Genomic DNA, 13,707 nt, shown 5'->3' with positions numbered 1-13,707 from the left:
TAACCCTGGCGCTTAGCAGCAAATCGGACAACTCTTTCGGAAATGATCGCATTAAATGAGATGGTCCCGATAGCATAGCTGAACCGTTGTGGGATGTCAAAGCTCACACGCCGAGTGACATGTCGTGGTGTTCCTGTCGCCATAATAGGAGTCATGGGGTCCGGAATCGGTTACGTCGAATATGGTGAGAGGCCCACAGGATTCCATATGAAATACCAAGCCGCATACTGGTCAGCACCTTTGGATCAATGCCCCGCCTACATCCGTCGTTTCAGCTACCATTCTGTAGTGGTCAGAACCAGGCCCCGGAAGAATCACTATGGCCGCCGACTGTGCACACAGGTTCACACATTCACACATTCAGAGGGTCCGCATAGTGATTGTCTCAATGTGGTTTTCCATTCCATTGCAGAATCAAGCGCCCCTATTTCCCAGCAAATAGAGTGGTATATCCCATCCCTGGGGAAGACGTCTTAATATCCATCCTCAAAATCTATACCGCCCCACCATTCAACGCCGGTTTTTAGGAATCGTTTACTGCTCGGTCTGGAAGTAGTTGAGAAGGATGGATCGCTCCTGAGACTCCTCACCCCAGTCCTTGACAACGACGCAAGAGCAGTTGACGACCTTGCGGGCGTTACCCTCACGGTCCAGGACACCTAGAACAAAGCGCATTAGTCTCCTGCAGCACACTTGACAGAAGTGAGAGAAAAATAACTTACAGAGACCAGCCCACTCGCCGAGCTGCTTGCCATCGGGAACCTTGATCAGAGGGATCTTGTGCTCGGAGCAAAGGGCAATGACGAGCTTCTTGTAAGCCTCCTCCTCGCAGGCCTCGTTCAGGACACACATGTGAGCCTGGCGACGGTCGAGGGCCTTGGAAGCCTCACGGAGACCGCGGGCAAGACCATCGTGCATCAGAGCGAGCTTCAGAACACCCTTGAGGGCGTCCAGAACGGACATCTGGCCCTTGGAGGCATCGGCGGAAACTTCGACCTCCTCGGGGGCCTCGGGAGCGTTGTTCTCTTCTACGTCCGACTAGAGAGGAGAGAAAATGTTAGTGGGTGGTTGCTGCGCGCCATCAATGGCTGGGTTGTATGGTTGCATGGGTTGTCCGGGCTGTGTGCGCCTCTTTGCACAATTTCCACACAAAATGCAAAGTGGGATGAAAGCCGGTCGCAAACAGCAGCAGCGCATCACAGGCGCCAGCGCGCGGGGTGTCTCGAATTGGAGAATAATTCCAAGGAAAATGGAAAGCATACCATTTTGATTTGCGATATGACGGTGCGATCCTCGAAGAGTGGTGCGGTGTATGGGATTGTGGTTGTTGGTGAGAGTTGTTGGTGGGTGGGAAGTTATCGAGACTTTGGTCGGGAATCAATTGATAATTGGCAATTCAATCGCTCTCAAAGCTTGTGGCAGACACTTTCTGCTTTCTGCCGCTGCACCGCACCTGTGATTTCGCAGCGGGGCGGGTCGTGGAGCGCCTGGGCCAATCAGATCCTACTAGGGCAAAGAAAAGTGGCTCGTGCAGCCACGCACACGTCCACTGCCCACTGCCCACTACACACCGCTTGGGCCTTCCCATTCAATAATTTTCACTGCTCCGGGTTTTCTTGCAGCCTTCCTCCTCTTGTCTTGTCCACTATCGAACTCCCCGAGAAAAAAAAGTCCCAAGCCGCCGTCGCTCAAGACTTTCAACGAGGTATGTATGTTCGCATCACCAGGATGGAGTGATTTGTTCGCGTAATGCCCTTCAAGAAGCCAGGGGAAAGCAATCAGATGCTGCCAATCGATCAAGATGTCGTGGCTGCTGGCGCCAGATTGGAGTGAATCTCCCGGGAAGCTTCAGTCACCCTCAGAGATCTTGGTGGCCCCTGATACGCTTTCTCCTCCAGTACTGAGCGGGCAGAACCCTCTCTCAGCTCCATCCTGAGTAGAGGGCACTCTCCACGCTCAATGGCTTTTGAAGGCTAACCAAAAACCTTTTCTCTTGGCAGATACCTCATATCCCTTCACAACGATTTGAGAATCTCCCCGATCAAACCACACCACCGCCAAAATGGTCAAGACCTCCGTCCTTAACGATGCGCTCAACGCCATCAACAACGCCGAGAAGACCGGCAAGCGCCAGGTTCTCATCCGACCCAGCTCCAAGGTCATCGTCAAGTTCTTGACTGTCATGCAGCGTCACGGTATGTCAACCCCGGCTCCCCCAAAAGAACAACCGACTTTTCGCATGGAAGAGATACTTGTACGGAAGATTCCTCCCGCCCTGTGGTGTTCGCCCGCTCCTGCCCCCCATTCGGCATGATAACTGGATACTGGTCTCAATCATCCCACGACCACAGTCTTTTAAGTTGCCGATAGAACATCGTATCACTACGGGCGAAGGAATCTTACAAGTGTCTCTGATATATGAAAATGAGGTTATTACTTTTAGTCTTTCGTCACATCTCTTGCTGACTAGTTTCTCTCTTCAGGCTACATTGGCGAGTTCGAGGAGGTCGATGACCACCGCTCCGGCAAGATTGTCGTTCAGCTGAACGGCCGTCTCAACAAGACTGGTGTCATCTCTCCCCGTTACAACGTCCGTCTGTCCGATCTCGAGAAGTGGGTTGTCAAGCTGCTGCCCGCTCGTCAGTTCGGTTACGTTATCCTTACCACCTCCGCTGGTATCATGGACCACGAGGAGGCCCGCCGCAAGCACGTTTCGGGCAAGATCATCGGCTTCTTCTACTAGACATCCAATATTGGTCAGTTAGTCGAAAATGAGGTCTGAATGAAAAAATAGCTACGGGTTAGCACGGATGAGGCACTGCGCTCTGCATTTTCTGGCGTTGATTGGGGGTATGGATAAAACAAGCCATGCGCTTGAGGATCTCTAGAACCAAAATATTGACGATACCATGAGAATGCTACATCTGTCCTGTCCTATCTTGACCTTGAATCGCCTTTGTGACTCCATCCGTCGTACCTGACGTCGTTGCGTTTATCACCTTGACAAACCCTCCAACAAGCCGTAATCTGAGATTTTACTTTAAAAATATATGGTCTGCCCCATTATCAAGTTCGGCACGGGGAAGCGGGATATCGTGACCGGCCGTACGCTAGCTCTCCGGAGTAAGCTACTAATACGCGATCCAATCACAGCCTACATATAATATCAACTATCTCCGTCAAATAGGTTTCTTTCGTGTTCACGCACGACGCCACGCTGATCAACATCAACGATGTGTTCTCCGCGACCGCCAATGAGTGGTAGGCTAAGGGGTGAGCGGACAAGACGCGCAAGACGTTCTTCAAGGACTTTGTGCTCGCGACGACGAAGTTTGCCGGCGGGGAGAAGTGATATCTGGCAGCTGGGAGTCGATAGCCAAAGATATTCATGGGAATTGCAGGCTGTATACCGCACCGCCCCCAGGTGCCTGAACCTTACCTGCCTCAAGTCACCTGCCATCCCTCAATCAACCTTCCATCAACCCACGGCTCCAAGCCCATAGGCTTTCGTCCTTCTTAAAAACACTCGGTATTGAGCAATTTTTAAGTTGGCGCAGGTCTTGAGCTCCGTTGTTTGATCTTGTTTGACCAAACTGATCCTTGCTTGGCAAGACGCTACGGATTTCCTTAATCCACCGGCCTGACTTGAATTCGTGGAAGAAGATTTCTTCTACCCTATTGCGCCACATCCACTGCGGTCACTTCTTTGTTTTTGGCTGCTGGTTTATACGTAGGGTCAACGCATAAGTCGGATTGGACGTTGGTTGTCTTTGAAAGCTCGAGATGAAAGCTCGAGATGAAAGAGAGACGTGTACGGATGCCTTCTTCACAATGCAAGTGTGCAGTTCCTTCCAGGCCAGTGAGCGCCAAAGTAGTCGATCGAAGAGTGTTCCTGCACATCGAGTATTGTTCGAACGGACATCTCGATACTCGACGATGTCAAGGTCGGGCGCAGTCGGAACCATGTTGATATTTGTTTGGGCGTTTACTTGATCATTAGTCAGACGGGAGTCCATTCTTTTGGAAAGGATCTCGTGCCTACCCGAACAGGAAATGATAAGCTGGCGTCCGTCAGCGGCCCCGTGACATCAAGGGGCTTCCGAATTATTAGTACTTTTCAGAGGCTTGGGAGTTACCCCTGACGAATTACCGCGGTCCCCGTTACAAACCAAAATAATTGCACACTGCCGGGACTGTCATACATGCGCTCACTTGTCCCACCTGCAACTCCTGAGTGAACTCTGGTTGAAAGATCGGCCTTGATTCCTGGCCCACGTATCCTTGGTCCTCGCTGTTCAAGCGACACGCCGGAAATCCAACACAAAGAAATGACTACGGTATCGAAGCAACTTCGCATGCGTGATGCGATACGTCAAGATGCGCCCCGGATTGCTGAAATTCATATGGCAGCATTTGGCCGCAACGCCATGCTTCATGCTCAGTTTCCAACCCCCGCTACCCGCGAGGCCTTGCAGACCTGCATTAGAGACAAGGCCGTAGCCGATATCGAGGACCCAAAGACAACCGTACTTGTGGTAACAAGTTCCGATGGTAAGGATAAATAGTTGCCCAGGACTTGAAACCTTCATCCTACGATATGCAAACTACTAATTTCCCAGCACGCCGCTAGATCCAGAGAAGAACGACAATCCTGTGGTCGCATTTGCCAAGTGGTCGCATCCCGTCGTCTCCGGCGAAGACCATGTCGAGCCACCCTGGATATGGCCAGAGGGCGCTGATCTCAGGACTCTCAAAGCGTGGATCACCAAAGCTGCTGAGGCCGAGAGCCGTGCTGTCGGAGACGCTCCTTGCTATCGTATGTCTCATGTGCTAGTTTGGGCCGTACTTACCGCCCGCCTTACCAGTTTGTCAATTTACATTGCAAGTGTTCCTGAATGCTGACCGAAAGCGATGTGATATTACCAGACCTCTCCTTCATCGGCACCGATGGTACCTTCGGCCGCCGTGGAGCTGGCTACCTGTTGGTACAATGGGGCATACAGCAGTCCAACGCGAGCGGCATGCCTTTATACCTGGAGAGTACCGTCGAAGCAGCCCCTTTCTACGAGAAGAACGGCTTCACTGCCGGAGAGATTATCTCATTGCCCATCTGTGTCGATGGCGGTACCGAAACGCAGATATACGAGGAGATCGTCTTCACTTACTTCCCTACCTAGCAACCATGCATAGTATTCATTGTTGACCCAGACTGCAGTTACCTCTGCGACTTCGTCGTCGCCGCCGCCGGTGAACCACAGCGCACCTGCGATGCTCCTACCATGGCGCTCAACACAATCAGCATCGATGCTGCTCTGCTCGAGAAGACTCCGCGCCAAGGGGAGGGCTCCCACAAACGCACTTGATTTAGGCGCCACTCCGCCGCCTCCGCTTGTGCGACCCGGAGCACGGCCTTGATCGCTGCTGTTTGCTCCACGTATGCTTCTTTCGGTGGCGGTGACTGGCTCTTGTTGTGGTGTATATTGGCGGTTTCATCGCCTTCCACCACGAGGCGGAGGACATAGAGAACGTTCCCGCCGTTTTTCTCTTCTTCATGCTCGTCGATGTGGTCTGGGTGACCATAGTATCGGCGGACCCATATTGCCCAGACCTGTTTTCCAGGGCTCCCGGCGATGGCCCCTTTCGCCACCGCTGTCTTCCCGAAAATGTGATTGGTTGCGAAGTCCTCCTTTCGGATATGCCACAACATGTGATCCAGGTCCGGCAAGATCACCACGCGCTTCCTTGCCGTGCTTGGCATTGCTATTGCCCTCATCGAAGTTGTCCTCATCCGTGTTGCTGATGAGAGCCCGCTTCCGGGGTCTAGATCTGAGTGCACTCTTCAGGGGTGCAAACCAGGAAATTCAGAACACGGGAGTTCTTTACTACTTGGTGAACCCATTCAAGTGGCTGGTGGCACATAAACACAAAGGTGCAATGCCATGTACTTGACTTCTTTTTGGGGAGGTCTGGGGTCAATACACGTCGATGGAAGATCTGCCAAGAATTGATCGTGCCGGAATGATTGAGGCGGGGGTGAGAATCCGGGGTTCGCCACCAGATAGGTATAGTAGCTAAACAAGCCCAGACTTGTTGCTTGATTCAAAAAGCCCCGGCTTCCTATGTGAATACTATCTATGTGTAGTGGGATTCACACCGGCTTCTGGCCAGCGCTGTGCCGTTATGGTGCATGCATGCCTGACGAGACGTGCACAAGCACCACTTGCTGGTGTAACACACCTCCTGAGAACAAGCAACAAGCTGACAGATGAGAAATGGGGCAGTTTTTGACCCGTGATGCGGTGCAACCCATTGTAGATGTCACTAAAATATTACGCAGCTGTATGTATGTATTGCTCCTATGTATTCATCTATGATCCAGGATCCACCCCCGACGCCGAACATAATGATCCTTGCGTCCAAGTACGTAGTAAGCCTTCATTCAGCCTTTCCACATGTCAGCGCCGCAACTGATGTCACTGGGCAACGGGCTGTATTTGTTTTTTTTTTCACAGCAAGCCAATGGCTTTGCCTCTCATCTCAATATGCGCCAACCTAGAAAAAGCGTGCTGCGTGCCCTCGAGATGATTCTGTATCGTGTACTTGACATGCCGCAAACGGCCGGGGATGCAATGCAACCCCCAATTACGCGTCACGGGCAATCTAGCATGTGGGTTTAATTGAAACAGGGATTAACAACGGCAGCAGCCCGTCTCACAATACCCGCGTCCTGCTGCGACCGCGACCAAGCAATCGACTTTTACCGGCCTGCTCCTTTGGGCGGAAGATGCAGAACAAAGCAGCAACACTCGAGGCCTGGAACGTGGATTGTCACCAAGTTGGTCCCATGCCCGTTGGTTGATGATATCTATGTATACATAGATATCCCTGATATCTCCGATATCCCTGATTAGAGAGTCCAAGTAGCAAGTAGGCAGGTGAGGAGCCACTTTTCTGTGGTAGGATCTTGAATTCCACAACAAATCGAAACAGGTGTCAAGTGTCCAAGGAGGAGGACTGGAACATCACCATGACTGGATGAATTGCTGTCTGCGGACCGACGCCTCATCGACATCTCTCTTTATTTCTCTCTCCCCTCTCCCCCGTTTCTACAGGATCTCCAGACCAGCAGCACCAGCGCCAACTGCAACTGCAACTTCCAGCGCATACACAGGCTTGAGTCGAGGAAAGGGTAGGTGACGTATCACGTATACTGGCCTCCACATATCACGTCTCTAATTTCCCACTAAACTTTGTTAGTGCCGAGTAACAGAAGCAAGAGTAGAAGCTACTGGCTACCACGCCGGCAGAGCCCAGAGCCCAGAGTCCAGAGTCCAGAATCCGGAATCCAGAATCCAGACCCAGACCCGAGACCACACAAGACGCACGCATGGTTGGCAATTGCATGCACACCATCGCCGCATCGCCGCATCGCGCCCTGGACTGCACACATCGTCTCTTCTTCCCCAGACAACCACATCTCTGAGCTTCCCCCACCTCAAACCTCAGATGACTTTCTGGCCGGTCCAAATGTCGCAGCGTCGTCTTGTCAATCGTTAGCCACCCCCAGCACCTACCTGCATGCCCTGCCAGCCTGCTCATAATCTTCTGCACCCGACCCCCCCTTCTTCCTTCTTGGCTAGTCAAAGGAGAGCTTTCTATTATCTCTTGTCTCTCAAATCGCTTGAATACCGTACGAAGACCTCCAATTGGACTTGGACTGCCGCTCATTTTTTCGTCTAGCCAGGGAAACCATCAACGGTGCTGCTGCCAGTTCAGCAGCCATGGGCGCACGAATGCGACCTCGGCAGGTGCTCCTGACCGCAGCCCTCGTCTTCTTCGTCATCTGCGTCATGTCCCTGTCGCGAGTCTCGACACCCACCACCAACGTCACCGGCAAATTCCCAGTGCCGGCATCACACCATGGCTCAACCAAATCCTCCCAACAACAGGAGCCGCCCGCGCCGCCGCCCGAAGAGTACGACCCTACGCCACAAACTCCGCCCGCCGGCGTACACCCCATGCGACATCTGATCGACAAAGCCGAGCACGAGTTTGAGATTCAGAAGAAAGCCCAGTCGAAAACGCTCGAAGATGCCGTCGCAGAGTACCGGAGGAGATACAGCATTCCCCCGCCACCCAACTTCGACAAATGGTTCGCCTTCGCGAAGGCCAGGAACGTGCAGCTCATTGACGAGTTCGACAACATCCACGACGCATTGACACCCTTCTGGGGCCTCAAACCAGCCACCATTCGTCAGAGAGCCCAGGAAGCTCTGGGGTTCGACAATCAGTTGCTCGGGGTACTGGTGCGCGACGGCAAGGTGTCCTACATGCAGGGGGGCGGAGACTGGCAACGCGAGGCGACTGCTGGAATGATGGACAAATTCGTACAGTGGCTACCCAGCATGGACTTGTGCTTCAATCTTCACGATGAGCCGAGAGTCATGGTGCCGCATGACGACCTATCCCGGCTCGTAAAAAGGGCGAGGGAGGTCAACATGCCAGCCGCGAACGATCGGAAGAAGCCAAAGAACAGTTTTACGAAAGAACCAAAGGGTTTAAGCACCGGGACCAAGCTAGAGGAGAGCAAATTAACCCGATTTAACGTTTTCGCGCACCAGCCGACCTGGACGCATTCGCGCTTGTCCTGCCCACCAGGGAGCCCTGCGAGAGGCCTCGAGGACGAGGAAAGGAAGGATAGCCTCTCTAAGTATGCCCTCGGAGAGCTGGGCTTTGTATACAACGTCACGGCCATGTCGGATATCTGCAATACGCCCTCGCTAAGTTCGACCTACGGCTTCTTCGACCGCCCAAACGCGTTCAACATCGTCCATGACTTGTTCCCAATCTTCTCCCAGTCGAAGCTTTCGTCTTACTCCGACATTATCTACCCCTCGCCATGGTACTGGTACGGAAAAGTCACCTACAATGAGGAGCTTGATAGGCCCTGGCGCGAGAAGGAGGACAAGTTCTACTGGCGCGGCAGTACAACCGGCGGATTTAGTCGAAACGGTGGTTGGCGCCGCCAGCACCGCCAGCGATTCGTGCAAAAGGTCAATGCGGCGGATCAGGCCAAGATCCTCGTCAATACTGGATTTGGAACGACTCAGCACTGGGAGTCGAAGCTGGTCAACCGCGGGGACTACAAGGAGATCATGGACATCTTTTTCAGCCACATCGGCCAGTGCGACCCAGGCGACTGCGAAGCCCAACGGGAGTTCTTCACCATCAAGGATCGCGTCGAGCAGCAGGATGCATGGCGTTACAAATATCTCCTCGACATTGACGGCAACGCTTTCAGTGGCCGCTTTTATGCGTTCCTGAAGAGCAGAAGTATGGCTTTCAAGTGGGCCATCTTCCGAGAGTGGCACATGGATTGGTTGAAGCCGTGGGTTCACTACATCCCGCTTAGTCTGCAGGGCGACGAGTGGCTCGAGGCCGTCCGGTACTTCGGCGACGGCACGACGAGCCAGAAGGAGGTCGAGAAGCTCACCATTCAGAAGCGGGAGTGGGCTAACAAAGTTTTGCGAAATGAGGATTTCGAGGTCTGGTTTTTTAGGCTGTTGTTAGAGTAAGCCCTCCACCCCCTAAGCACACGTCTCGGTGCATGATGCAGCGTGTAGTGTAACTAACCGGGGACACAGATATGGTCGGATTATTGATGATGACCGCGAGACGATTGGCTTTTCCACCGGCACCACCGCTGCCACTGTTCCTGGAGGCCAACAACCCAAAGAAGCCGCGGGAAAGAAGCCCACACAATAGGCTCCTTGAGTAAGTGCCCTGGGTTGTTGCTCGGCCACAACCTGCGTGCTCTAAGTACCGTTTGATGGCTGCAGGCAACATTAAGGTATTGCGGTACGACTGTTTGTTTATTTATCTGCACGCACATCAGCATATGGGAGGAGTTTCTCATTTAGATGGTCAAACTGGCGGGGAGTTCTTGGGCGTCTTTTGCTTTTGCTTCCAGGTTCGGTCCATTTGGCTGCATGGATGGTCCATCAGGAAGCCAAAAAAAAAAAAAAAAGACGGGCGATGATGATAGCCTTGTGCGATTTGACTCGGTCTGCCCCTTTTTTAGCCGATGTATAGGTGGCGCAAGCATATGGAAGGATGTATGCTGAGATGGGAACATGAATATACCCCCAACCAAAGTAGTTCTGGTACATAGAACAACGATTTACATATTGCAGTGTGAATATCTGAAACGAAGCAGTGATTTCACTTGCCCTAGATGCCTATGTACATTATACGACCGACTGAACGGAGGTTGATATTGGCCCATCAACCCATCTATGTACAAAGGCAATAGTCCCCAGCGTTTGCTCCTAGTATACATTCGACATGGTCGCCACCACGTTCTGCAAACCTATGCCAAGAGACGGGACGCAGCTGGTTCGCATCAACATTGGCAGCATGCCTGAAAATAATGGTATTTGAATGAGTGAATATACGATGCAACTTACTTGCTCACAGCTAAAAGACTGGTCCCTCTTGATCTCAAGGCAGCCATGGGGTCCGTCAACCTTAAGTATACCTGCTCAGCCTGTTTGCTCTCCGTCTCCGAACATGCGCCTTTCTCCGTTGCCACGACAAGTCTAACAACTGGAAGGGTATAAAGTCGATAGCTTTTCCCCAGACTACCGAACACTTAGACTTATTATCTTACCCCATTTCCCCCTCTGACACCAGATAGGAATATGTCTTGCAATACGTTACCTCCCAGTTCCCCGATGGTGGGAAATGGCGCCAACGAAGATTACCCTCGACCAACACTCATGGTCAGAAATCCGTCTTCGTCTGAATCGAATCCCCTGGCCCAGGCCCAGGTCAATACCTCTAGGCCTGTTGTCAGAATAAACTCGCACGTGTTGAGCATCGATAACGGTAATGATGATGACAACAATGACGACGACGACGACCGGGTTCTGATTCAACGGGTGCACTACGCCTCCGATCTCGCGACCTCATGGACGCCTAGGAAGAAGTGGTACGTCCTCGTCGTTGGCGGCCTCTGCCAGCTCGCCATGAACCTCAACACGACCCTTTACTCCAACGCACAGAATGGCGTCGCCGCGCACTATGGCGTAAGTGTCTCGCAAGCCGTTTGGGGCGCCGCCGCTTTTCTGATCACGTACGCCTTCGGCTGTGAGCTGTGGGCCCCCTGGTCCGAAGAGTTCGGCCGCCGCCACGTGCTGCAGCTGTCCATGTTCCTGGTGAACTGTTTCTGTCTGTTGGCTGCACTGGCGCCCAACTTCCCGACATTGATCGCCGCTCGCGCCCTTGGAGGACTGAGTACCGCCGGAGGTTCTGTTACCCTCGCCATGATCACCGACATGTACGGACCCGACGACCCCTGGTTCCAGTACGCCACCAACTTCATGTCGCTTGCCTCGCTGCTGGGCTCCGTCGTCGGCGCCGTCGTAGGAGGCTTCGTCGAAACCTACCTGCCCTGGCAGTGGTGTATGTGGATTCAGCTGATCTTCGGCGCCGCCGTCCAGCTCATCCACCTCGCTTCCGTGCCCGAGACCCGTTCTATCGTCGTCATGGACAACGTCGCCAAGAAGCTGCGCAAAGCCGCCTTGGCGAGCGGCGACGAGGACAACCCCATGGTCCACGTCTACGGCCCCGGCGAGCTCGGCGACGAGGGCGGCTTCAGCTGGAGCGAGTATGCTGAGGCGCAGTGGCGACCCTTCGGCATGCTGCTGCGCGAGCCCATCGTGACGGCGCTGGCTCTCCTGTCCGGCTTCTCGGACGCCCTCATCTTCATGTTCGTGCAGAGCTTTGCCCTGATCTACGGCCGTGACGAGAGCGGCGGCTGGGGCTTCAGCACCGTGGGCGTGTCGCTGGCCTTCATCCCCATTGGCCTCGGCTACGTGCTGTGTTACCTGTCCTTCATCCCCGCCATCCGGCGTAACGCCGCCTTGCGCGCCGCCAACCCTGCCAGCGAGCACGCGCAGTACGAGGCCCGGTTGTGGTGGCTCAACTTCACGGCGCCCTGTCTGTCGCTCGGCTTGCTGATCTTCGCGCTCGTGGCGTGTCTGCCCGGCGTCACAGGCCACGTCCACTGGTTCCCGTCCATGATCGCGAGCTGCTTGATCGGCATCGCCAACTACGCCATCTACATGGCGACCATTGACTACACTCTCCGAGCCTATGGCGTCTACGCGGCCTCGGCCACGGGCGGCAACGGCTGGGCGCGCGACTTCCTCGCGGGCATCCTTACTCCCTTCGCGGTGCCCCTATTCGAACGTGTCGGCAAGTTCCCCATGATGATGATCCTGTTCGGCCTTGCCCTTCTGCTCACCGGCAGCGTCTACGTGGTCTACTTCAAGGGCCCCTGGCTGCGCCACCGGTCCCGTTTCGCCCAGACGCTGGCTTCGAAGGGAGAGGAGGAGATGGCGACCCAAGCAGGTTCTGTTGCTGGAGGGACCGAGGATAACAATGAAAACGGTGATGACGGTGGCCAGAACGGCGGGACCAGCACCGCGCCTACCGTGGTGAGCCGCCGCGCCAATGTCGAGTACCTGGGCAAGGAGGACTTGCCCGGAAGCCGGGTCGCGTCTCGGAGCAATACGCCCACGACTTCGCGCCGCGGAAGCACCGAGTTGCGAAACTGGAGCCGGCGGCAGAGCTATCACCAGTCTCACCACCCCCATCAACAACAGCATGCGCGTCAGCTCGCCCCTCAGCCGGTCAGCCTGGCCGAGGCGGTCGAGCGGGTCGTCAGTCACAGGGCATCAGAAGCGGCCGGGGAAACCAGAAGGGAAACCGGAGGGCATGAAGAGAGTTCAACAAGAGTCAGTAACTAAAACGGATCGAAATTTCATAGTCATCATTGTACTTTATAGCTTCGTTTGGAGAACGCGGAAACACGTCCAGGGAGGACAGGACTGGCGTCGGAGTTGGCGGACGTTAAAGAGGGGAACCGTGAATCATCAATTGTTCTCCGACTCGTGGAGATGAGCTCGAATTTCGGGGAAATATACCCATGCCATCATCCCTCATACAGAGGTGAGATGAGGCCACACTTTCCTAATGTAAACATATGTATTAGTATATTACACGCATACCAAAATTTGAATATGTATACTCGCCCAAGAGAGATGCTCAACCCGATACGTCCGTTTCGCTAAGCCTCATCGTGTGCCGGCGGGCTAACTTGAACCAATGAACCAATGGGAAGTGCCTTCGCAATAAGTAGGGACATATAGTCTCACGTGTCCACATCGCCATGCACGATCGAAGGAAGGAAACGCGCAACATAATAAAACATAGCTACATGCAGCATGGGAATGCCACGTGCATACCCGGTATGCGCATGTAGATAAGGGGGAAACCTGGTAAACTGGGGGGCAGATGGCGGGCTGGCCGCAGTATAGGCCGCAGCAGTGGGTGATGCTGGGTTTGCAGCTTCTCTCCTGTGAGGGTGTCGTTGTGTGGGGAGGACAAAACAAGAGTTGAAGTTCCTCTTCTTACATAAGTAGGGGAAAGAAAGCTAGTTGTGCGAGCCAATGGGATGGCTCTGTCTGACCGAAAATGGAAACCCGTTGAGTTTCGTTCACTCCTTATCTGCCATTTGGACAGGCAAGGAAAGAAATGTGAGCAATTTCTCCTAATGAGACGAGAGACTTTGTAGAAAAAGATTCAGATACCAGGTTTCTTGGATTAAAATGATTCAGTATACCAAATCGAGCTCTTATTCAT

The 13,707-nt window shown here is 53.7% G+C and overlaps 6 protein-coding genes across 6 annotated transcripts; 4 read left to right on the top strand and 2 right to left on the bottom strand.

The window, feature by feature from the left end:
- Positions 1-422: 422 nt before the first annotated feature.
- On the bottom strand, positions 423-1,398 carry PG998_005799 (40S ribosomal protein eS12). Its single transcript, XM_066872617.1, has 3 exons — positions 1,263-1,398; positions 723-1,038; positions 423-659 (listed from the first exon to the last, which is right to left on the bottom strand). Exons 1-3 carry the CDS (start codon positions 1,263-1,265, stop codon positions 535-537), a joined length of 444 nt encoding a protein of 147 aa, XP_066732714.1. The 5' UTR covers positions 1,266-1,398; the 3' UTR covers positions 423-534.
- Positions 1,399-2,062: 664 nt separating this feature from the next.
- On the top strand, positions 2,063-2,743 carry PG998_005798 (40S ribosomal protein uS8; the record flags this gene model as incomplete). The annotated part of the gene is made up of 2 exons (XM_066872616.1): positions 2,063-2,195; positions 2,484-2,743. 2 exons carry the CDS (start codon positions 2,063-2,065, stop codon positions 2,741-2,743), a joined length of 393 nt encoding a protein of 130 aa, XP_066732713.1.
- Positions 2,744-4,328: 1,585 nt separating this feature from the next.
- PG998_005797 (uncharacterized protein) lies at positions 4,329-5,177 on the top strand (the record flags this gene model as incomplete). The annotated part of the gene is made up of 3 exons (XM_066872615.1): positions 4,329-4,551; positions 4,631-4,816; positions 4,927-5,177. The coding sequence occupies 3 exons, from the start codon at positions 4,329-4,331 to the stop codon at positions 5,175-5,177; spliced, it is 660 nt and encodes a 219-aa protein (XP_066732712.1).
- A 38-nt stretch (positions 5,178-5,215) lies between these two features.
- PG998_005796 (uncharacterized protein) lies at positions 5,216-5,758 on the bottom strand (the record flags this gene model as incomplete). The annotated part of the gene is made up of 1 exon (XM_066872614.1): positions 5,216-5,758. The coding sequence occupies one exon, from the start codon at positions 5,756-5,758 to the stop codon at positions 5,216-5,218; it is 543 nt and encodes a 180-aa protein (XP_066732711.1).
- A 2,023-nt stretch (positions 5,759-7,781) lies between these two features.
- On the top strand, positions 7,782-9,765 carry PG998_005795 (uncharacterized protein; the record flags this gene model as incomplete). The annotated part of the gene is made up of 2 exons (XM_066872613.1): positions 7,782-9,571; positions 9,645-9,765. The coding sequence occupies 2 exons, from the start codon at positions 7,782-7,784 to the stop codon at positions 9,763-9,765; spliced, it is 1,911 nt and encodes a 636-aa protein (XP_066732710.1).
- A 968-nt stretch (positions 9,766-10,733) lies between these two features.
- Positions 10,734-12,812, top strand: PG998_005794 (uncharacterized protein; the record flags this gene model as incomplete). Its single annotated transcript, XM_066872612.1, has 1 exon — positions 10,734-12,812. One exon carries the CDS (start codon positions 10,734-10,736, stop codon positions 12,810-12,812), a length of 2,079 nt encoding a protein of 692 aa, XP_066732709.1.
- Positions 12,813-13,707: the final 895 nt, after the last annotated feature.

This window comes from Apiospora kogelbergensis, assembly GCF_038363985.1.
Source record: "Apiospora kogelbergensis strain CBS 113332 chromosome Unknown utg000003l_segment0_segment0, whole genome shotgun sequence".
Classification (NCBI taxonomy): Eukaryota; Fungi; Ascomycota; class Sordariomycetes; order Amphisphaeriales; family Apiosporaceae; genus Apiospora; species Apiospora kogelbergensis.
The sequence above is the reverse complement of the archived record's forward strand: the minus strand, read 5'-3'. Positions and strand labels throughout refer to the sequence as shown.

Excerpts from the sequence above, each read along its gene's own strand:
- PG998_005799 (XM_066872617.1), bottom strand. Across the intron at positions 660-722 it reads CGGCGAGTGGGCTGGTCTCT|GTGTCCTGGACCGTGAGGGT; the intron begins GTAAGTTATTTT and ends GCTTTGTTCTAG.